This window comes from Podarcis cretensis (assembly GCF_951804945.1).
Source record: "Podarcis cretensis genome assembly, chromosome: 2".
Classification (NCBI taxonomy): Eukaryota; Metazoa; Chordata; class Lepidosauria; order Squamata; family Lacertidae; genus Podarcis; species Podarcis cretensis.
In genome coordinates, this window is record NC_137171.1 from 15,720,668 (window position 1) to 15,744,680 (window position 24,013).

At 46.0% G+C, this 24,013-nt stretch overlaps 1 protein-coding gene across 1 annotated transcript; it reads right to left on the reverse strand.

Annotated features, from left to right (window-relative positions):
- Window positions 1–1,007: 1,007 nt before the first annotated feature.
- Window positions 1,008–23,534, reverse strand: LOC307210504 (uncharacterized protein). The gene is given in 9 exon segments (XM_079966446.1): window positions 1,008–1,131; window positions 3,898–4,086; window positions 5,384–5,571; window positions 7,887–8,079; window positions 10,208–12,704; window positions 12,707–14,140; window positions 16,405–16,581; window positions 18,409–18,640; window positions 23,162–23,534. Coding segments are annotated over 9 exon segments (5,205 nt in total). The 5' UTR covers window positions 23,402–23,534; the 3' UTR covers window positions 1,008–1,076.
- Between the last annotated feature and the right edge of the window lie 479 nt (window positions 23,535–24,013).

Genomic DNA, 24,013 nt, shown 5'->3' on the forward strand with positions numbered 1-24,013 from the left:
TTGGACCAGTGGTTCCCAGTTGGGGGGTCTGGGGACCCCGGGGTGTCCGTGGAACACACCCAAGGGGTCCACAGCACCATCCCCTGCCAGGGACTAGCTTATCTCGTTAATTACCCAGTGAAAGCCACAATAAAGATCCATGGATCGTCTAGCCTTGGCTTGCGCCTGCTTGCTGGCAGGGGGAAAACCTGTGAAAGAGTTTCTGGGTGGCAAGTGAGCTGGGATTGGGCACAAAACTCTGACACAGTTTCTTAGGGCTCTTGTGATTGGAGGGGGTGTGGGGAGAGACAGTATATGTATGTGCTTGCTCCATGGGGTGGATTCACGTGCTTATCATTTTAAAAAATAAAATAAGGGATCCCTTCCCCTTGCTCTCTACTTATTACCATAGCTGTCAACGTCTCCCTTTTTTGAAGGGAAATTCCCTTATTTTGAATAGGATTCCTCGCAAGAAAAGGGAAAAGTTGACAGCTATGCTTATTAATTGAAAAGAACTTCTAACTGCTTTCAATGACTACCAAGTTTAGAGGACCCCCCCCCCCACTGCTTGTGTGATTCTTTTCATTGTGAATCATGCCTTATGAATTTGGGATTCATGTCTCATCTTGGAAGCTCATCAGGGGGAATAGCTAAGCAAATTGCCACTATGCTTTTGTTTAACCCCTGAAAAAGAGGACATATCCTGGAAAAAGAGGACATATGGCAACCCTACGAGTCCACTTACTACTTTCCCCCTAAAAATGCCACCCCCTGAAACACATTTTCTGTAACAGAAGCAGCCGCTGGAGTTTTGCTATATATGTTTCAAACATGATGTTTTGCATGTAAAGTTTAGCTAGGTGTCCTGGCTCAAAATTGTCCTTTTCCTCACCAACAGTCCCACTTGTACCCACTTGTAAAGAATCAAGCATGACTTGCAGGACTCCCAATTTCACCCCTTTAGTGACTAACAACACCAGATCACACATTCATACCTCAGATCTAGAATAAATGTGCTCCCAGTCAACCTGTGTTATAGATATATTACATATTGGATTAAATTACACACTGACACTCTGAATGAATTACTATCTAAATTACAAATGCATAAAATTATATCCAGATAACTTCCACCTGGGAATGGTCTGAATTCTACAAGAGAGAAAAACAACAGTTAATGGATAATATAAAATATTATCTATTTCATCATATTAGATGCAGCTAACTTTGCACCGAAGACTAAGAAAATTTCTCTGTTTCAGAGGCAGCTTTAAAAATGTAGCAATGCCTTTAAGAAAAGGAATGAAATTGGTATCAATTTGAGCTAAGTTGAAAAACATCGAAAACACTGTAGGCCTTATTCACATATCACTTTAAACCATGGTTCAATAAACTATATTTAGTTTAGTTGTTTAGATGTTCATGGGACCCTGATTGTTTGAGATTAATATTTGCTGATAGTTTGGGACTGCTAGTTGCTGAATTGTAACATACTTTTAAAGTTGTGGGTATTTCATTCCTCTCTTGCTACTTTTGCTCATATTGTTTGGTTTAGCATTACATCCGAACCTGGGTTTGTGGTTTAATTTATTTCAAACGGTAACCGGCATTTGTTCTTGGCTTACCTCGCATCGTTTGTTTGGGGGAAATATATATGGGAAAACAAGAGTGCAGAATGGAGCTGAACACAGAGTCATAATAACTTTGTGCTGCTCAACAGTGACCCCTGTAGACTATTCTACGAAGTACCATAACTAGCTCAGACACTTTATATGTTATCAAATACTCCTTTATTTTCGGGGCATGGTTGTCAAAAAGTGATGTTATATACCAGTCACCAGGTCGCTTCAAAAAGTGCTGGAAACTGAGAAAAGGGGGCTAAACCCCTCCTTACACAACCCTTTCTCTATCCAAATTTTTGGCTTTTGTCTGACTAAGTCCATACAAGAAGTGATGTCTCTAGCTGCTTGTTCTCATTCCTTCTCAATAAATCTGGTTGTGGACCTTATATTTTGTTTATTCTTTTAATAAAAGCAGCATTTCAGTCTGCTGCCTTTCAGATGTGGGGGTGACCTAAGCTTTGGATACATTTATTTGATATTTTGTGTTGATAATTGAAATGTGGCATTCATACTGATACTAATTATATTCTGTGAATACTATAAAACCTGTCTGAAACAGCAATGAAAATAATTCACATATTTAGCCAGACTGTTAGCCTATGGTGTGTGTTTGTGTGTAATTACAGACTTCCCAACATGGTGCCCACCATTGTTGTTGTTATTATTATTATTATTATTATTATTATTATTATTATTATTATACTACAACTCCCATCATTCCCAGCCAGCAAGGCCAATGGCCTGGGCTGATGAGAAATGGAGTCAAACAACTTGTAGAGAAGTGTATCATGCCACTCGGAAGCCTTCTAAAACAGTTGGTAAAGGTAAAGGGACGGCTGACCGTTAGATCCAGTCGCGGACGACTCTGGGGTTGCGGCGCTCATCTCGCTTTCTTGGCCGAGGGAGCCAGCATACAGCTTCCTGGTCATGTGGCCAGCATGACTAAGCTGCTTCTGGCGAACCAGAGCAGCGCACGGAAACACTGTTTACCTTTCTGCCGGCGCAGTACCTATTTATCTACTTGCACTTTGATATGCTAGAATTAGACCTCCCTACAGGCAGAGCAGGGCAGCTTGCCTCAGATGGGAGGTTATTAAAGGATTATTTTTTTTTTTACTAAACCTATTAAAAAGCAGCATAATGTCAGTAATTTAGTTTATTATTATATTTTTACCCAATAATATTTTAAACTTCGCGGGACGCAGGTGGCGCTGTGGGTAAAAGCCTCAGCGCCTAGAGCTTGCCGATCGAAAGGTCGGCGGTTCGAATCCCTGCGGCGGGGTGCGCTCCCGTTGCTCGGTCCCAGCGTCTGCCAACCTAGCAGTTTGAAAGCACCCCCGGGTGCAAGTAGATAAATAGGGACCGCTTACTGGCGGGAAGGTAAACGGCGTTTCCGTGTGCTGCGCTGGCTCGCCAGATGCAGCTTTGTCACGCTGGCCACGTGACCCGGAAGTGTCTCCGGACAGCACTGGCCCTCGGCCTCTTAAGTGAGATGGGCGCACAACCCCAGAGTCTGTCAAGACTGGCCCGTACGGGCAGGGGTACCTTTACCTTTTATTTTAAACTTCTGTCTCAGGCACTAAAATGTCTCTTGCCTCAGTTGCACTTCTGACAGAATGACAGGAAATACCGTATTTTTCTGTGTATAGGATGCACCCATGTATAAGACGACCCCTATTTTTTGGAACCAAAAATTAAGAAAACAATATCTTAGGGTTGCCAAAACCCTAAAGTAGAAGTGAAAATCCGCACAATCGGCGACAGCGACAAGTTGTCGACCCTTTTGGGGGGTGATTGCCACAACCCCCAATGGCCCCACTGAACGCACACTCCAACCCGCCCAAGCCAAAATCCTGGACATTACCTTAAAATAAAATAAAAATCTCCCTGGATGCCCATGTTTCGTGTATAAGATGACCCCCAAATTTCTGACGAATTTTTAAAATAGAAAATAACCTTGTCTTATACACGGAAAAATATGGTAGTATCCTCTCACGCCTCTTCATCTCCTAATTGTGTTTCCTAGCGATGTATTTCTCCTAATATGTGAACACACAGATTTCCCACAGGCATCTGGGTGGCCACTCTGAGAACAGAATGGTGAATTAGAGGAGCCATTGGCCTCATCCAGTCGGCTCTTCTTATGTTCTTAGATGCATGAAACCAAAGAAGTGACATTGACTCCTTTTGCACTGTATGAAAACGCTAGAAAATTACAATGAATTATGCAGCTGGTCTTCTTTTATCATTCTGCTAGACGGAAGAATAGAAATTCAAATAACGGAGGGCCACTTACCGAGTCTTGATATTTCGTAAGGGTTGCTTCCTAATGGAGGAAATGTCTAGTTCCAAAAGTCTAGGGATATCCGGAAAGCCGCATGCCTCAGACCACATCAGAGACACAGGCTCTTTGGGTCCAAGGGGGATACTAAATTCCGTGATATCCGTCTTCCACAGTGATTCTATCTGTTCACCGCTTTGCTCCCTATTAAGAGGAGGAATGCCATTATACATCAAAGAAAGAAAAGGCTTTGAAGTAAGCCACTATCTTAAAGAAAAGTGCCAATCCAATCCTTATATTTCTAATGTGCAACTAACACTCTGAAGAGAAGAAAAACCATTGGGAAGTAATGATCAAGGGATGATCTTCTGCTGTTTTTCTGTCCTGGTTGTCCAACTTTTCCTGTCCTGAAATAGCTGTTGGGCTACCATTTCATGTGTGGTGTAATGAGTGATTTGGATCTCAGTAAGCCCAAACAGTCCAGTGCGCTAGTTGTTTGATCGAGATCTGAAGAAGCAGCTGATGGATGCTGAGATTAGGAGACCCTCCTCTGTGAAGCTCTCTATTGCCTTCCAAAAATTGGTTTTGTTTTGTTTTTTAAAGTAAAAGATGTCCCTTTTTTTAAAGAGGCTTCAGAGAGGGATTCTGATTCTCTTTCTTTTGTATTCATAGAACATTAGTTTTACATGGATTTGAATGGTCATTATCTGTTGGATATTTGCCCTGAGCCAAGATGATGAGCTATTTTGACATTGAATAGAGTGTAATTTTAAAAATACTCCTTCTTCTAAGAAGTAATACTTAGGTTTCCTGACATAGGGAGGAATACCATGGAGTGGTATGTTAAAATCCCCTAGCGGTATAGTAGCTGCACTGGAGGAATGGCTTCTGCATGAGAAGGTTCAGGAAGAAAGCATGTTTTCCGTGGCTGGTCATGCAACACATTGCTGTAGCCCCGATACTTCATGTTGCACAACCAGTTTCCTGCTAGAGCAATAGTTGTGTGGATTCTCATATTCAGTTTTCGGTTTTCATTTTCAATCTTTATTCTCGCCCTTAAAGGTAAAGGTAAAGAGACCCCTGACCATTAGGTCCAGTCGTGACCGACTCTGGGGTTGCTGCGCTCATCTCGCTTTACTGGCCGAGGGAGCCGGCGTACAGCTTCCAAGTCATGTGGCCAGCATGACTAAGCCACTTCTGGCGAACCAGAGCAGCGCACGGAAATGCCATTTACCTTCCCGCTGGAGTGGGAAGTGCTACTTGCACTTTGACGTGCTTTCGAACTGCTAGGTTGGCAGGAGCAGGGACCGAGCAACGGGAGCTCACCCCGTCGCGGGGATTCGAACCGCCGACCTTCTGATCGGCAAGCCCTAGGCTCTGTGGTTTAACCCACAGCATCACCCGCGCCCCTATTCTTGCCCTTACGCTAGCGCAAAATTGAATCGGGCCACAAAGACTGCAACCTCATGGGAGCTCCCTCCAAGAACCTATTATACTGTACCTGATTGTAGCTGAAAATGTTAAATCTTGTTGTTTCTTTGCACAAACCAGGGGGCTTGGGTGGGTTCTGGGCTTCAGGAAGACAGGTCCAATGTTGGGCACGTGTATGCTTTCCCTCTTTGTTCTATCTCCTGCTTTGATCAACAAGGGGCATGGGTTGGTAAGCTGGAGTTTGGCGCTCAAGCGGAGCTGTGCAGAGAGAAAGAGCAGTCAGTTTGCCTGATGCAGAGAAAGGTTCAGGGAAGGATCTACCATGCAGGAGGAATGGGGCAAAGGGAAGATTGAGAGACAGAAGCCATCTTACTAATGTTGCTCAAAATACGAGACAGCCAAACAAAGCTCTGCTATTTTCTTGTCCCCGGTTTTTGTGGGATGTGAAACACAAGAGCAGTCAAGTACAACATTCCTAGAGTGAACATGTTTACACATGGGGAGGAATGTTTGTCCAGCCAGCAGGTAAACTACCTGTTTTCTTCTGGGCTGGGACAGACTTCCTCTGCATGTGACTAGAGGTGGGCATGGCCTCACCTGCGCAGGTAACGACAAAAGCACAGGACAGGGCAGCCATCTCTCTCTTTTTGACTACATCCATCAAAGAAGCAACATCTGCTTAGCCAAAGATGCTCTCTTGGCTTAGCCAAGAGAGGACAAAGGGACTGCCTTCTTATGAGATAGTTTCTAGGTACAGTCATACCTCGAATGTGCTTCGGGCTGAGCGCGTTCCAGTTGTGCTCCGTAGCAACCCAAAAATAATGGAGCGCATTACTTCCGGGTTTTGCCGCTCGCGCATGCGCAGACGCTCAAAATGATGTCACACGCATGCTCGGAAGCAGCGAAATGTGACCCGCAGACGCACTGCCCTGTCTTGCGTTCCGTTCGGGATATGAATGGGGCTCCGGAATGGATCCCATTCACATCCTGAGGTACCACTGTATATGTTACTTTTCTAAGCTAAGTCTGCCTTCTGGGATCCTATTGTAAACAGAATGATGTGTGAGTAAACCTTTTTATACTTTTATAGAAGACTGTGTCGTGCCTTATCTTTTATGAGGGAATAAGAGGAAAATACCAGAATGGTTATTATAGAAGCTTTAGCGAGCCTGAGCAAATGCATCTGCTGCAAGTTTAAAAACGGGAATGTTACTCTGCTCAATTGTGAACTTGTTAACACAAGTTGGAAAGGCTATAATCAGACAATATATCCTCTCCTGCATCCCTGGACATTCCCACAGTTTTTAACATCGTGATATATCACCAGCTAAACATCATGATATACCACGATGCCTGAAATAAGGATGGAGCTATGCAGAGGGATTGACTGGCTTCACGGTTTTTCCTGCATCATGATTTTTGCCTGCGTCTGCTCTTGTGATTCGCTGCCCACTGCAGGAGGCAGGGGAGAGTTAAGCTGGTAGACTTAACAGGGGCTGCAGGAATTGAGAGAAGCATTAGCTGGCTTCATGGTTTCCCCCACATTGTGATTTCTGCATAGCACACCCACCCACCCACCATGATTTGTGATATATTACCAGGTCGAAAACTATGAAACCAATATCACGATATGGATTTCAAACCAGTTTTGGATGATATATCAATATAGCACTCAGCCCTACCTTTCTCCTTATATGTGGGATAGAGAATAAGATTTGTTTCAGACCAAAGACTGAACTGTGGGCTCAAGCACTCACCAAGGAGGTATACTTCCCCCCCCCCGTGACTTTTAGTGGAAAGTTGGTGTGCACAGAAGAGCAATTCCCCATGCCAAAACTATAGACACTGATTTTCCGGCATATACATAGTGAGTTTCCCAAGCCCACTGTGACTGTATCACAAAGCAGAAACTCCCCGCCCCCCTGTGAGTGGGAGCCATCACCAAACAGTGAGTATCCTTACCCCTGCTGCCACTGTCTGCTGCTGATGCAGATTGGGTGGCGAAACTCACAATTCATGCAGTGAGTTGCTCACAAGGGATAGGAAATTTACTATGGGGGTAATCATCCTCGGGGTGTCAGGGACTAGGCAGAGGAGAAATGGTGGAGACCGCCTTCCCAGCCTGACCCTTCCAAATAAGAGGAAGAGGAAGACAGTATAGATTTACAACAAGGGGTTGAGGGAGGTTGAAGCTCAGATGCAGATGAGGGAAAGCTGGGGAATCATGGGAGAGCCAGAACACCCAGCTGACACATTGTCATTAGGAAGCATTCCAGACCCTCCATTTCCTGGAACACGGCGGGCCTTAAAAGTAGGAGAGCAAAGAGCTCAAAGACAGAGGGTACGTAGCAGCACCCATAGAGCAGGTGATGATGATAAGTGAGGAAGTGGGAGAGATGGGGGGGGGGGTGGAGATTCATTGAGGACAATGCCATTATCCAAGAGGCTGGGTTCTATAGCCTCTCTCTGTAAAGACTGAAATGTAAAAAGACAGTAAGAGAAACTCATCCTGACATGGGGTGAAAGTAAAACACCAGCTCTGAGTTGTGAACCCTTCATTCTCCTAGGCTCACCTGAGCAAACAAGGCAATCATCCTTTGAAGGCAGCGCCGACGCTGCTTCTCTGCCATCATCTGTTTAACAGTCCAGTGCCCCATAACTCTTTTCTGATGAGCATCTAGCTTGTCTACCATCTTGTACAAAACCTGCATTCTAACACCGTCCTTGGCTTCTTTGGCAGCCTCCAACCGAATAAGTAAGGTTTCTCTGTAAATACAGGGCAGGAGGAATATAAATGTGGATAACTCTTTCCTTTAGTACAAAGAAAGCCCAGCAGCTTAGTCCTTAGCCTGAGAGCCCATTCTGGTACTCCCAGCCTCTCTACCTGGCATTTGGAACCACTTATGGATGACCTGGCTATTGAACATTCATCCTGATTGGGCTGCAAGGAGATGATATAATGCTGGCTGTTTAATAAGCATTCATTCTTATTAAAGAGAGCGGGTGGCGCTGTGGTCTAAACCACTGAGCCTCTTGGGGGTTCGAATCCCCGCAATGGGGTGAGCTCCCATTGCTCTGTCCCAGCTCCTGCCAACCTAGCAGTTTGAAAGCATGCCAGTGCAAGTAGATAAATAGGTACCACTGTGGCGGGTAGGTAAACGGCGTCTCCGTGTGCTCTGGCACTCGTCACAGTCCTCCATGTGCCAGAAGCGGTTTAATAATAATAATAATAATAAATTTCTATTTATACCCTGCCCTCCCCAGCAAAGACGGGGCTCAGGGCACCTAACACTGAATATAAATACAGTAAAAACATTTTTTAAAAAAAACCAAACAAAGTTGATTAAAATATAAGTTAGAATACAGTTTAAAATGCAGCCTCGTTTTAGTGGTAGCCCATAGATCGAAGCCATAAGGGGAGAAAACATCAAATATTCACCAGGGCCAGCTATCCATGCTGGTCCTACATGGGCCAGCAAAAAGAGCCGAGGGGAAATTTATATAAAAAATCCCATATAAGGGGTTCCATAAAAAAAAAAAAATGAGAGGGGGGTTAGACTGAGTCCAGCCCAAAGGCCAGGCAGAACAGCTCCATCTTGCAGGCCCTGTGGAAAGATGTCAAATCCCACAGGGCCCTGATCTCCTGCGATAGGGCATTCCACCAGGCCGGGGCCAGAACTGAAAAGGCCCTGGCCCTAGTTGAGGCCAATCTAACCTCCTTGGGGCTTGGGACTTCCAAAGTGTTCTTATTTATGGACCTTAAGGTCCTCCACGGGGCATACCAGGAAAGGCGGTCCTGTAGGTACGAGGGTCCTAGGCCACATAGGGCTTTAAAGGTCAAAACCAGCACCTTAAACCTGACCCTGTACTTCACCGGGAGCCAGTGCAGCTGGTAAAGCACTGAATGAATGTGATCCTGCGGCGAGGAGTCTCGCCGCGGCATTCTTCACCCGCTGGAGTTTCTGAGTCAGCTTCAAGGGCCACATGACCCAGAAAGCTATCTGTGGACAAACACCGGCTCCCTTAGCCTGAAAAGCGAGATGAGCGCCGCACCCATAGTTGCCTTTGACTGGACTTAACAGTCCAGAAGTCCTTTACTTTTACCTCATTCTTATTATTTTCGGGGAAGTTAGATGACATTGCATCAAAACAAGTGTTATCCCACCCCACACACCCCCAGTCTCCAGTATATTTTCCTGCAACTTTCCTTAGCCCAAACACCTGAACTTTTTGGAAGGCGGGTTTGCAAAACCTCCCAATCAACTGTAGTCGTACAAACCGATTTTACTTTTTTGTGGTTGAATCCCACCCCAAAACAGTGACAGTCCGGAAGTGTCCTAGGACTTCTCCCAGGCCACACCTCTTCTCCCCAGGCCTTAGCCCACCTTGGCCTTGCTCCATGTCCTCCTCGAGTGTATGGTAACAGTTTGGTAAAACTATAATGAAATATATATGGTGTTAAGTATTAAGATTAGTGGCAGTTCTCACTCAGGGCCACCAGTATGTAAATGAAGGATTGAAAACTGTCGCTCCTGATTGGTTAGCTAGTTGTGAGTTGTTACTGTTTCTTAGTATTATATAAAGCAGCCAGCTAGGCTGCAGTCAGTCTGATTCCAGGAGCAGTTCTAACTGCTGCAATAAAGAGCTGTGAATCCAACAGAGCTGTGTCCTTTGTCCATCTTTTCCACTATTCAACATATATATTTTTAGATTGTTCTTAAAATTATATACATGTGACAACAGCACATCCTTCCAACTGTCCATAGACGGATGACTAGTTCAACTTGTTTTCTGTCGTGCTCTTTAAATATAGTCTGGGGGCAATGCGCTGTCACCACACTGTGTGCCAATGCTAAGGTTCCCAGTAGCTTCACATTAAGATTTTTAGTCTTACCTGACCTGCAGGAGATGGCGGAAGGCGATGTATTTCCGGAAGAGCAAAGCCAGCCTTTCCACATTGCTGTGCAATGCTTGCTTGATTATCCCTTTGGTGAGGGTGTAGAGTTCTGGGGAGATGCCAGCCTTCCGGACAGCTTCGCCCAACACTTCCAGGTTTCTCCTCTGAGCTTCTACGTTTATCCAGTAGCGCTTCTCTGTGGTGCCGGGTGCAGCAAACTCCTCCGCTTTGGTGAACAGCCTGGGGAACCAAGTGGATTCCAGCTCATAGGTATCCTCGTCAAACTGTGAACTAGGCACGGGGCTTAGCAGGGGGCTAGGAGAAGCATATCGCCTTTCTTTACGGGGGGAAGCAATCTTATATCGCTTGGAAAATTGATCCAGAATTGCACCTTCCACCACTTTCAGCTTGGGAAGCAAGGCCTTTTCTTCCTTCTGCATCTGCTGCTGCTTCATCTTCACTTTCTGGACTTGCAGCCTCTGCATCTGCATCTGATGGCGCCAGCGGAGCAACTGCTGCTTCCAGCGCATCTCCCAAAGGTGCTCCATCTCCTCCTGCTTCTCCTTCTGCTCCTGCAGCCACCGCAAGTTCTTCTCCTCCTGCTCCTGCTGCTCTTGCCGCAGGGCCTCCATCCGCTGCTCCTGCAGCTGCAGCTGCTCCTGCCACTGGCTCCTCTTCCTCTCCTGCTCCATGTCCTCCTCTTGCCAGAGGAGCTGCTGCTTCTCGTGCCGCTCCTTCAGCTGGCTCCAGCGCCACTGCTCCTCTGCTTGCTTCCCTCGCAGTGCCAGCAGCTCCCTTTTCTCCAGCTGCAGCTGCTCAACCGCCTTCTGCAACAGGTCCTGCTGCTCCTTCTGCTGCTCCCGCTGCCTGGCCCAGAATTGCTCCTGCTCCTCATTCTTCTGCTGCAGGAGCTGCCAGTGCTCGGCCTGTGCCTGCCACATGCGCTCCTGCTCCTTCTGCTGCTCCTTCTCCCGCTCCCACTGCTGCCGCTGCCCCTCGCACATCTCCTGCCAATGCAGCTGGTATTCTTGTTCCTCTTGCAGCCTGTGGCGTTCCTCCTGCAGCCGGGCCTGTTCTTCATGCAGCCGCTGCTTCTCCTCTTGCAGCTGCTCCTGGATTTGCAAGTACCAAAGCTGCTTTTCTCTGCTGAGGTCCCGTGAGCTATCACTTTCCAAATCTGACTTGCTCTCTTTGCGCCACGGCCCTTTTCCTTTCTGGGCATGCTTAAGTTTTTCTGCAAAAGATTGTTTTGCCAATTCCTTTTCCATTTCCTGCCACGAGACCCTGGCTTGCACATCTGCTTCATCAGGTTGATGTTCTGGAGGTTGTTCTCCTTCCATGGGATGTGAAACCTTGGTCAAGTCTTCTTCCTCCACTTGCAACTGGGGCTCCTTCTGGTCTCTCCGCAACTCTTCTTCTTTCTGCTCTTCTTTTTCTTTTTCTTTTTCCTTTTCTTCTTCTTCTTCTTCTTCTTCTTCCTTCTTCTTTCTTTGATGTCGCTGGGACTTGAAGGGCGAGGCCTGTCCTGTTGTCATTTCTTGATCCCATTCCATCCCAGAGCTGAAAGAGCTACTTGAAGACTCCTGGGACACCACAGGACTGCTAAAGGACAAAGATGGAAGTTTGATTCCCTTCCCATCTTCCTCTTCCAACTCACCCTCTGTGCCCTCTGTGCTCCTTGCAAACTTCTGTTTCTTCCGTCCAGCAGATACTTTCTGCTTCATCAGGATGCATTCATCCAGTTTTCTGTCTATTGCCTCAGAGATCTCTTTGGTTAGTGTATGTGTGAGCTGGGATTTTGCTGACGGCTTCCAGCTGCCCGAGAGACTCCTCTTTAACTTCTCTATCTTCTCATCTAAGCAAGCAAGGATGACCTCCTGAAATTCTTGCAGCCCAGAGCTTGTATCCTGTCCAGGGAGTTCCTCAACAATTGAGTATCTTTGCCTTTTCTGCACAAATGCAGAAGGCAACGTGGGGATTTCTACAGTGAATAGTGCATCCTCCTGGTCTACGGGGCTGCCTCCAGCCTCCTCTGCCGGACCACTGACACGGCCTTCAGGCACTTCTCCAGGAACGTCATCATGACTTTCGGGCTTCTCTTCCTGCACCGTGTCTTGATAGGTTGCGTCCAATTCCTCAAAAATGCGTTTGAGAGCCTCTGCATCTAACACACCACCTCTATCACTAGCAAGCTCTTGCAGCTTTTTGCCTAAACCACGGATGACATCTCCTGTCTTCTCTGCCCACTTTGGCTGTGGCACACCTGCTGGGCCGCTTCTGCTGGGGCGCTTCTTCCCTTTTGGCCTACCTACTGTCTCATGGCTTGATTCCTCGGCTTCTCCTGCTTGTGATGATGAGCTTTCCCCTGGGACCTCTGCGCCCTCCTCCTTCTGGACACCTGGAGCAGTCTCTTGAGTCTCTTGAGTCGGCTCGTCGTCGTCAAACTTGACCACCTTTCTCTCTTTGACAGCCTTGACCAATTGCCCTGCCATCTCTTGACCAATTGCCCTGCCATCTTTTTCATGGAGAACTTGCGCTTTGTTGGGGGGCTTGGGAGTCCTTCTGCTGGCTCTTGAGATGATTCTTCGACTTCCGCTTCACCGACACTCTCCCTGGTGACCCGTTTGAGAATGGGCTTAGGGGGAGGGCTTTCAGCTGGCTGTTGGGGAGCTTGCTCCCCTTCAGGTTCTTGGTGGCTTTTGCCAGCCAATTTTTGTGGTGACGGCGTTTTCAAAAGGGATGTTTGTATTTTTTTCCAGGCAGCTGTCCTTGACCCCCGTTTCTTTCCTGCAAATTTGCTAGGCGCTGCTGTTGCTGTTTCTTTTCCAGCAGCTTCTGTGTCTCCCGTTTCATCGGACGATATCTGTGATAGCTCAGAGGATGCCTGTGACAGGTCTGAGGACGTTGGGCCTACAACTGTCAGTCGTGACAGTCCAGTTTTGCTGTCCCGAGCTCTTACTGAAAGAAACGTCAGAGGTACTTCTGCATCGGAAGGTGTTTCTTGCAGCTGGTCAGGGTCAATGGTTTCAACCGTGGGTTTCTGCTGCCTGGGTGACTCATCAAATGTGCCCCCTTCTTCAACTTTCACACTTATCATTTCTGCAAGTTCAGTGTGGAGTTTTGTACTCTCCTCATAAGTGCCCTTTTCTTCAACTTTCACACTTCTACTTTCTGCAAGTTCAGTGTGGAGTTTTGTACTCTCCTCATAAGTGCCCTTTTCTTCAGCTTTCACACTTCTTATTCCTGCAAGCTCAGCGTGGAGCTTCATATATCTCTCATCTCTGATTTCTTTCTCACTCTTGATTTCTTTCTCACCCTTGATTTCTTTCTCATCCTTAATTTCTTTCTCAATCTTGATTTCTTTCTCACTCTTGACTTCCTTCATATCTTTCATACTCCCTGTGGGCGGTTTCTCAGGAATCCTACTTACAGCAGGTCGGAGGGTAGCTTGGCGTGCCACCATTACCCTCTCATTTGCCTCCTGCAGCTCCCTGTGCAATGCTTCGTTAGTAATCATGAGATTCTTGCACATCTCTTCAACGGTGTGGACCTGAATTTCCATTGCTGTTTTCCTCTCCATGGCCGCTCGCAGCTCCCTTTGCAGAGTTGCAACGTGTGGGTCTGGCTTCTTGCTTTCCAAGACGCTCTCTGTTTCACACTTGATTTTAAGGCTGCGATACTGCTTCCCTAGAAGGCTGTAGGCCTTAGCTAGGTTAGCTACCATGGTTACAATGTACTTGACTGCTGGATGCTCTATTTTCAAAAAAGTCGGAGAATCTACCATTTCTTGCATCATGTTGTTGAGCTCATTAGTGCGGCTGAATGTAAGAGGGTCATCGTCCAACATCCGCTCTGCTGTAATAGGCTCCCCTTCCTGGGGCGCATCGGCCACTTTGTCTCTCCATGTTTTAAACATGGCATTTCTGTGACCTGAAATAATCGAAGAGATAACAAGAAGGCATTAGAGTATACACAAAGTAAAATTAGCCCAGTGATAAAGTGCCTCTGGAACAGGAATTGTTGCACAGTGACACTGTGAACTTCCTTATAAATCAAGGGCGGATCTACACTCATGGTTTTTAACGTTAAAAAGGAGTTAAGGAATGATTCCGGTAACCATATAGTTACAAGACGTTCTTTTCTTTAATGTTCATAGTGCGTTATAGAAATGTGACACCAGAGGGCACTGCAGAGTAACCAGAAATCAGGGAGAGAGACTGTGGGGAAAGAAAGCAAAACGAAAACCAAAGGAGACGTTTCCTGTCTTGATGTTTTAGAACGATATTTCTAGTATCGTTCTAATAATGAAAAGGTGAGTGTAGATCCAGCCCAATAAAACTCTGTGTGCTGTCCTAAATGTAACAAACATGCTACAGCCACTTGCAATCAGTCTTGTGAGAGCCAGTGTGGTGTAGTGGTTAAGAGCAGTAGACTCATAATCTGGTGAACCGGGTTCGATTCCCTGCTCCTCCACATGCAGCTGCTGGGTGACCTTGGGCCAGTCACACTTCTGTGAAGACTCTTAGCCCCACTCACCTCACAGAGTGTTTGTTGTGGGGGAGGAAGGGAAAGGAGATTGTTAGCCGCTTTGAGACTCCTTTGGGTAGTGATAAAGCGGGATATCAAATCCAAACTCTTCTTCTTGTCCCAAAGTGAGTGCAATCAGATCATCAAAGGAGACCATGGTTTAATAAGGCACTTGAGGCCTCCAGAATAAACCAGAAGTATGATTTGTGTCAACAAGACATTCTGCCTTCAGTGTTGCAGGCCCAGCTCTGCTAAACTCTCTCCCCCTAGAAGACAGGCACCATCTCTGCTGAGTTTCAGGTGCCTAGTTTAAACCATTTTATTTCAGGAAGCCTTTGCATCATGGATATTTTTCTACCATGTTTTAATGTTTCTCGTGTTCTTGTTTAAATTCTTGACATTTTAAATTTCAGAGATTTAAGTTCATGTTTCAAATTTTGTATATTCAAATTTTTTATACTTGTATGTCGCTTTGAGACATTGAAAAGCAGGATATATAGATAGATAAATATTTGTTTATCTAAAGTAGATGGACAGACATTTTGGGGAAGCAAAATCTCCTTGGAAATAGGCTCCCGAACTCTGTCAACCGATAAGAGGAGCACACAGCTGGCACAGACCATCAAGAGAGTGGGGGATGAGAGAGACCCCTAAACTGAATATGCCACACACAAAATGAACAAGGCTTGCAGCTCTTCCTTGCAAGTGTCTTTATCTCTTTCCCACTAAAACCCCTAGCAACTGCTCCACCCTATGCAAACTCTGATGCTGGCTTAATTGTCCAAGTTGACGGAGTTTACAGCTGGGTTCTGACACAGGTTCCTTGAGTTTTGGTGTGCTGTTTGGTTTATCGGTACTTTTATTTCTTTCAAGCCAAACATATGTGGAAGTTTTTGCAGTCAAACCTAACAATGCATATCTATGCTAGTTGGTAAATGAAGGAGTTAAGGACCACAGAGTTGTAAATTTCTAGAGGAGACACAGCTAGGTTCCTCAACTCTGTCAATTTCCTGTTCCTCTGCCTTCCCTTTCTCTTCGTTTTAACCATGTAAGCTGATATCATGCATGATGCTGGAGCTCCCTAGTCCAAACTGTTTCTGTTTTTGTTTTATGTACTTTGTGTTTTTATATTCTGATTTTATCCCATGAACCGCCGAGACCTGCAGCTGTAGGGCAGTATAATAATAATAGGAATAATACTCTAAGCTTGAAGGGGTTTTTTTGTATTTTGCAACCAATAATACCTTGCCTGTGCTGTTTCTGCTGTAGCACTGAATGGTGCATGAGTGAGACCTATGATTGATGTAAGTAAGTATTTAAACTTACTCAAAGTTGTAGTCTATTCACTCCAAGATGGGTAGAAGCAGGGGAGCTCAATTGTAAGTGCTTAATATTCAGATATTTAAAGTTCTAACAACCTATTTCCCATGCTTACAAATGCTACAGAGATCTGTGTTTTAAGTTCTGCTAGGGGCTGCTTTGGCTAAAGTCAAACCCTGTGGGTTGGTTTTTTAAAAAAAAAAATCAGCTGCTTTTTTCTTTGTAGTTCCCCACACATGTGGGACTTCAGGATTAACTGGTATTCCCCAGTTATCTCCCAAAAATATAGACCTCTGCTTCCTGATGATGCAACCTCTTTCTCTAACAGATTCATCTCATTTAGGTACCTGACTTCCGTCTCTGCTTAGCTTTCCCTTCTAAAAATGGGCGGAATAGTTTGATTAGATGCTGAATCTTTGAGTCCATTGCACTGATAAAATTCTGGATTTTCTCCTCCATCTCTTCAATTATGTCTTTAGTGGCAATGACTTTTTCTTCTCGTTCAACCGCTTTCAGCATTTCATCTGGAAATAATGTTTAAACCCAAAGTGAGTCAAGATGGAAACACCCGTGCTGTAAAATGAGAAGCTGTCCTTTTAAAAGCAATCTCCAGTTTATCCATAGAATGAACAGAGATTTAACTGGTTAAACACTATCACCAAGGCCTTGCTTTCTCAGGAAACCAGTCTGCTATAGCCATATCTTTGCATGCAGAAAGGCACCAAGGAGGTTCAGTCCTGGTTTAAAAGATGAGGAAGTTGGTGGTGAGAAATACTTCTCTGCCTGAATCCTGGAGTGTCACAGCTGGCTTAAAAGGTAAAGGGTAAAGGGGTCCAGTCGTGACCGACTCTGGGGTTGCAGCGCTCATCTCGCTTTATTGGCCGAGGGAGCCAGCGTACAGCTTCTGGGTCATGTGGCCAGCATGACTAAGCTGCTTCTGGCAAACCAGGGCAGTGCACGGAAACGCCATTTACCTTCCCGCCGGAGTGGTACCTATTTATCTACTTGCACTTTGATGTGCTTTCGAACTGCTAGGTTGGCAGGAGCAGGGACTGAGCAACGGGAGCTCACCCCGTCGCGGGGATTCGAACCACCGACTTTGTGATCAGCAAGTCCTAGGCTCTGTGGTTTAACCCACAGCGCTACCCGTGTTCCTCAGCTGGCTTAAGTAGCCATTATTGGGCTAGTTCAGTGTTCTTTTTGTGACTTTTAAAACTCTACATCTTACGTGGGAAGTCTTTGGTCTTGTCAGATTCCTTCCCCCACTTTTAAAACTAGAACCCCAAGATCTAACAACAAGAACTAAATGCAAAAGACACAATTAAAACTAAATAACAGGGGTTTCTCTCCGTCTACTTTGAGTCACTCTGGGTACATTTGTTTTCAGTACAATTGCCAGGACTGGAGTGGACTAAGCCCATAGCCCTTTCGCACAAAAGTCTACTCCTGGTTAGTTTTAATTTTCAACAGCCCAATTTAGGAGAGGGAAAGCCATTTTGTTGTTGCTATTATAAACCAAATGGGAGCTAGAAAACCTTGCTGCAAGTCACCCACAGGTATATAAGCAGATCCCAATTTTTATACACACTTGTGATTGTAGAACTTCATCCCAAAATTCAGACAAGCGACAATTTGGAAAGACAGAAATGCTACAGTGCTGTACATGTAATGTTTTGTGCAAACTGGTTCACATGTTAATGTCAACTGAATGTATTCATCCTCTTCACTAGCTAAGGGTGCCTATCCTCTAATCCAATTCAAAATTGTGACATCTTTGAAGACTGCAGTTCTATAGTTTTGGGTAGCTTGTTCAGACATTACTATTCCACGGGACATTTGGCATTTAGGGCATTTGTTTTTTGGTAACCTTGTTTCTCCAGCGGCTTTCCCCCCCTTTGTTGTACTTCGTGATTGTGAGTGTTTCATTGTTATTTCGCTGGCATACAGACACACACAGTATGAACTTTTTTTCTATCCCACGTGTGTTGACAGCGACTTAAGATTCCTTGCCCCAATACCCTTTCCTAGATTTCTAGAACGTGGGTAGGCAAACTAAGGCCCAGGGGCCGAATCCAGCCCAATTGCCTTCTAAATCTGGCCCGCGGACGGTCCAGGAATCAGCATGTTTTTACAAGAGTAGAATGTGTCCTTTTATTTAAAATGCATCTCTGGGTTATTTGTGGGGCATAGGAATTCGTTCATTATTATTTTTTCCCAAAATATAGTCCGGCCCCCCACAAGGTCTGAGGGACAGTGGACAGGCCCCCTGCGGAAAAAGTTTGCTGACCCCTGTTCTAGAAGATGGCACTTGCCACAGTATACCCTCCCATTTCCAGCACCATGGAACTAACGCCAGAATTTTAGCGCATCCAGCACTGCCTTTAATTCCTGTATTTTGAAGATGCTCTCATCTAGCACGTCATCAATTCCATCCAAAAAATGAGCCCGGCGGCTCGTCTCTTCCCAGGTTTGTGAATGGTAGTAGTCCCTTTCAATCTCAGGATCGAGCCCATCATCCTTTTTGTAGTGTTCATAGGCCCGATTCACATTGTCCAGAATGCGAAACAGCTTCTTAGAAACATCCTGAAAGCACAGAATTACAATGGATGTGAGGGCAGGACATATTCAGAAGCGTTTCAGGAGCCCACGTCTTGGTTAGGTATCTCCTTCCCTGCCCCTGACTGAGCCATCCTTGTAGCATTTGCTGAAAGCATTAATAATAATAATAATAATAATAATAATAATAATAAGCCAAGGCCAGGCTCAGAGTGGCTTACAAGCAATAATAAAAACAAGTTGAATGATTACAACTTAAAAACAAAATTAAAATACAACATTAAAATATTGAAACATTAAAATATTAAAATGCAGCCTCATCACAGGAGGAGAAAGGAAAAAGAAAGATAGGGAGGGAGGGAATCAAATTGGCTCCAAGCCAAAGGCCAGGCGGAACAACTCTGTCTTACAGGCCCTGCGGAAAGAAATCAGATTCTGCAGGGCCCTGGTCTCGTGAGGCAGAGCGTTTCACCAGGCTGGAGCCAGTGTTGAAAAGGCCCTGGCTCTGGTTGAAGCTAATCTAACTTCCTTAGGGCCCGGGACCACTAGGGTGTTGCTATTTATGGACCTTGAGGCTCTCCGTGGGGCATACCGGGAGAGGCGGTCCCGTAGGTAATAATAATAATAATAATAATAATAATAATAATAATAATAATAATTTATTTGTACCCCGCCCATCTGGCTGGGTTTCCCCAGCCACTCTGGGCAGCTTCCAACAAGGATGAAAAATACACTAAAATGTCACATATTAAAAACTTCCCTGAACAGGGCTGCCTTCAGATGTCTTCTGAATGTCAGGTAGTTGTTTATTGCTTTGACATCTGATGGGAGGGCATTCCACAGGGTGGGCGCCACTACCGAGAAGGCCCTCTGCCTGGTTCCCTGTAACTTGACCTTTTGCAGTGAGGGAACCGCCAGAAGGCCCTCGGAGCTGGACCTCAGTGTCCGGGCAGAACGATGGGGGAGGAGACGCTCCTTCAGGTATACTGGACCGAGGCCATTTAGGGCTTTAAAGGTCAGCACCAACACTTTGAACTGTGCTCGGAAACGTACTGGGAGCCAATGTAGGTCTTTCAAGACCGGTGTTATATGGTCTCGGCGGCCGCTCCCAGTCACCAGTCTAGCTGCCGCATTCTGGATTAGTTGTAGTTTCCGGGTCACCTTCAAAGGTAGCCCCACGTAGAGCGCATTGCAGTAGTCCAAGCGGGAGATAACCAGAGCATGTACCACTCTGGTGAGACAGTCTGCAGGCAGATAGGGTCTCAGCCTACGTACCAGATGGAGCTGGTAAACAGCTGCCCTGGATACAGATTTGACCTGTGCCTCCATGGACAGCTGTGAGTCCAAAATGACTCCCAGGCTGCGCACCTGGTCCTTCAGGGGCACAGTTACCCCATTCAGGACCAGGGAATCCTCCACACCTGCCCGCCTCCTGTCCCTCAAAAACAGTACTTCTGTCTTGTCAGGATTCAACCTCAATCTGTTAGCCGCCATCCATCCTCCAACCGCTTCCAGACACTCACACAGGACCTTCACCGCCTTCACTGGTTCTGATTTAAAAGAGAGGTAGAGCTGGGTGTCATCTGCATACTGATGAACACCCAGCCCAAACCTCCTGATGATCTCTCCCAGTGGCTGCATGTAAATGTTGAAAAGCATAGGGGAGAGGACAGAACCCTGAGGCACCCCACAAGTGAGAGCCCAGGGGTCTGAACACTCATCCCCCACCACCACTTTCTGAACACGGCCCAGGAGGAAGGAGCGGAACCACTGTATAACAGTGCCCCCAGCTCCCAGCCCCTCAAGACGGTCCAGAAGGATGTTATGGTCGATGGTATCAAACGCCGCTGAGAGATCCAGCAGAACTAGGAAACAGCTCTCACCTTTGTCCCTAGCCCGCCGGAGATCATCAACCAGTGCGACCAAGGCAGTTTCAGTCCCATGATGAGGCCTGAATCCCGACTGGAAGGGATCCAAATGGTCCGCTTCTTCCAGGCGTGCCTGGAGTTGTTCAGCAACCACTCGCTCAATCACCTTGCCCAAGAATGGAAGGTTTGAGACTGGGCGATAATTAGCCATCGTGGCCGCATCTAAAGATTTTTTTTAAGAAGTGGTTTAATAACCGCCTCTTTCAGCAGGTCTGGGAAGGCTCCCTCACGGAGGGAAGCATTCACCACCCCACGAAGCCCATCGCCCAGTCCTTCCCGGCTAGCTTTTATAAGCCAGGATGGGCAAGGATCCAGGAGACAGGTGGTTGGCTTCACTCGTCCAAGCAGCCTGTCCACATCCTCGGAGGTAACAGATTGGAATTGATCCCACACAACTTGACCAGACAGGACTCTAGCACTCTCCCGCCCCGGCCCTGCTCCCACGGTGGAGTCTACTTCTTCCTGAATCTGAGCAATTTTATCTGCAAAAAAATTTGCAAAATCATTGCAGGAGAACATATGGCCCGTACTGGGCCCCGATGTTACAGGTGGTTCCGCTAAATTGTGAACCACCTGAAAGAGTCTCCTGCTGCTGTTTTCTGCAGATGCAATAGAGGCAGTGAAGAAAGTCTTCTTCGCCATCGCTATCGCCACTTGGTAGGCTCGACGTTGAGCTCTAACCTGTGTCCGGTCAGATTCGGAATGAGTTATCCGCCACCGGCGCTCTAGCCGTCTCAACGATTGTTTCATTGCCCTCAGATCCGTGGAAAACCACGGAGCTCTCTGGGCTCCATGCAATCGGAGAGGGCGCTTCGGAGCCAAACAGTCAATAGCCCTGGTTAACTCCACATTCCAGCGGGCCACCAGGGAATCGGCTGAAAGGCCATCAACATGGGATAAAGCATCCCCTACCACTCTCTGGAAACCATTTGGATCCATTAAGTGGCGGGGGCAGACCATCCGAATCGGTCCCACCTCCCTGCAGAGGGGATGGGTCTGCAAAGAGGTCTTCGCACATGCCCCCCCATATAATATTTGAGGGCGCTGGGGACCCCCAATGTTGATGGACATTGTCATTCAAATGGTGTGGGTGCACCATGTCATGTGAAGACCTCTCTGCCTAGGTACGAGGGTCCTAGGCCGTGAAGGGCTTTAAAGGTCAAAAGCAGCACCTTAAATCTGACCCTGTACTCCACCGGGAGCCAATGCAGCTGGAAAAGCACTGGGTGAATATGCTTCCCATTACAGGAAGACATCCTTGTTTTGTCTGGCTACACAGTAATGGACCTTTAAGAACCTGTGGTGTTAGTAAATGTTTCACGCTGATCAAGGGTGCCAACTTCAATAAAATATGGGGGAAGCCCAGGTAAGCTCCTCCACGCATAATCGATCACATGACATGGTGCACCCACACCATTTGAATGACAATGTCCATCAACATTGGGGGTCCCCAGCGCCCTCAAATATTATATGGGGGGGCATGTGCGAAGACCTCTCTGCCCCTAGGAGTTGGCTCCTATGACTCTGATTTTATCATGGTATGTGTTATTTTTAGCACACTACCCAGTGGGTACAGTATGGAGATATTAATCAGTCTTAATAAATAAGTTAGTGGATTATTTAAAAAAAAACTATAATCAAATGAAATTGCGGGCAAGGTTTGAGTTAAAGGCAGAGGACGAAAAATGAAAAAGACATAATTGTAACAGAGAAACTTTGTGTAATAGATAAAGATAAAAAGAAAAGGTAAAAAAAGGCTTGAGTAAAAACACTGGAGAAGTGAGGTTGGGAAGTCAGTTTTTGAAGAAAGGTAACTTTGATATGAAGATTATTGTGGAAATGTTTGAAACATTTGCTAAAAATTATATAATGATAAAGCAATAATTGAGGACTTGTGCCCAAGAAATAACAATATTAATACCTTGGATAGCTTTAAAAGACATGGAAGACAAGCCTATTGGCACCTTTTAGTCACAACGGCTAGGTGGGACCACAGTCTAGATTTAATGGCATCTTACTTATGAATACCTGCTATTTGGAAGCAACATTTGGCCCTTCATATGTTGTTGGACTGCAAATCCCATAATCCCCATTGGCGACTATGTGTGTCATGCTCTGACAGCATTGGAAAGGCCCCAGATTTCCCATGACTGGTGTAGCCAATACTTAGCTAGATGGACTAAAGTCCTGGTTCAGTAGAAGGCACCTTCTTATGTTCCTAAGAGGCTTATTGCCTTCCAAGTCTTGCTTACGAGTTTCCTGGAGACATCTGCTTATGCTATTCATATGTTCTTAATAGCTGATGGGAGCCTTTACTCTTCATCTCACATTGCAAGGGCTAGAGAGGCATCCAATAAATACAGCAGGTCTGGTAAACAAGCAAATGGAAGGACTTAATCTGGTTCATTTGAATCAGTTACCTGCAGAAGTTGGGATTACTCCCATTTCTCCTGACTTTTCTCAAATATAATTCTCGGGGGGTGAGCAGAATTGTGCTTTACGTGCCAGCAGGAGTCCATGTTGAAAACCTATTGTGAAAGGCTGCACATATTTGACCCCCCTCATCCATCAGCAGTCCCTGGTCCAGGACAGAAACTCTATTTTTCTCTCCAACACATACCTTCTTTGCTCTTTCCAGCTGGGCAAGCTCAATTTTATCCAACACATTCTGCACAGCGGGGGGGACTTCGTCGATGGTAGAAATAGCGGCTTCGTTTTTGTAGGTTGCAACATTGCGACCGGCCTGATCGCGTTCGTAATCATTATCACTTTCATTTCCTGAGTTTACTGAAGATGATGAAGATTCGGGACCCATGCGGGACTTTTCCCATGCAAGTCCAACCACCTTTGGGAAATCCATGGCTGCAGCACAGAGTAAGGCAAGACAGCTTTTTATACAGGGTCAAGTTGTTCAGTTGTGTGGTAGGCTTATTCTTCAAACGGTTTAATTACACCCCCTTGCTGTTAGGCAGAAACTCATCCCTAGGGGATGAACGGGTTCTGTTTGTGTAGTTGATGTCATAGTTGCCATTCTATGGCTTCTAATCCATGATGTCATCAGGTGCTCATTTGCATAAAAAGAAGCCTCGCGGAACAGAAACTTGTTGTTCTATGTGCTCATGCATGCTTTATATACAAGTCCCAGAATGCATTAGTGTCCTGGAGAGATGGTGGAATTCACTGCTCAGATAATTCAACAGTAGATTATTCCATTCCTCGGCTCTGCCAAATACAAGCTAGAAAGGGTTGTCATGCTGTACATGAGCTTTAGAGCGCTGCCTCTCAGTTCTAGCATCATCGTTTCTGAAACTCATTCAGAAGTATTCGCTGTAAGGGAATACAGTGGTACCTCGGGTTACATATGCTTCAGGTTACATACGCTTCAGGTTACAGACTCTGCTAACCCAGAAATATTACCTCAGGTTAAGAACTTTGCTTCAGGATAAGAACAGAAATTGTGCGGCAGTGGCAC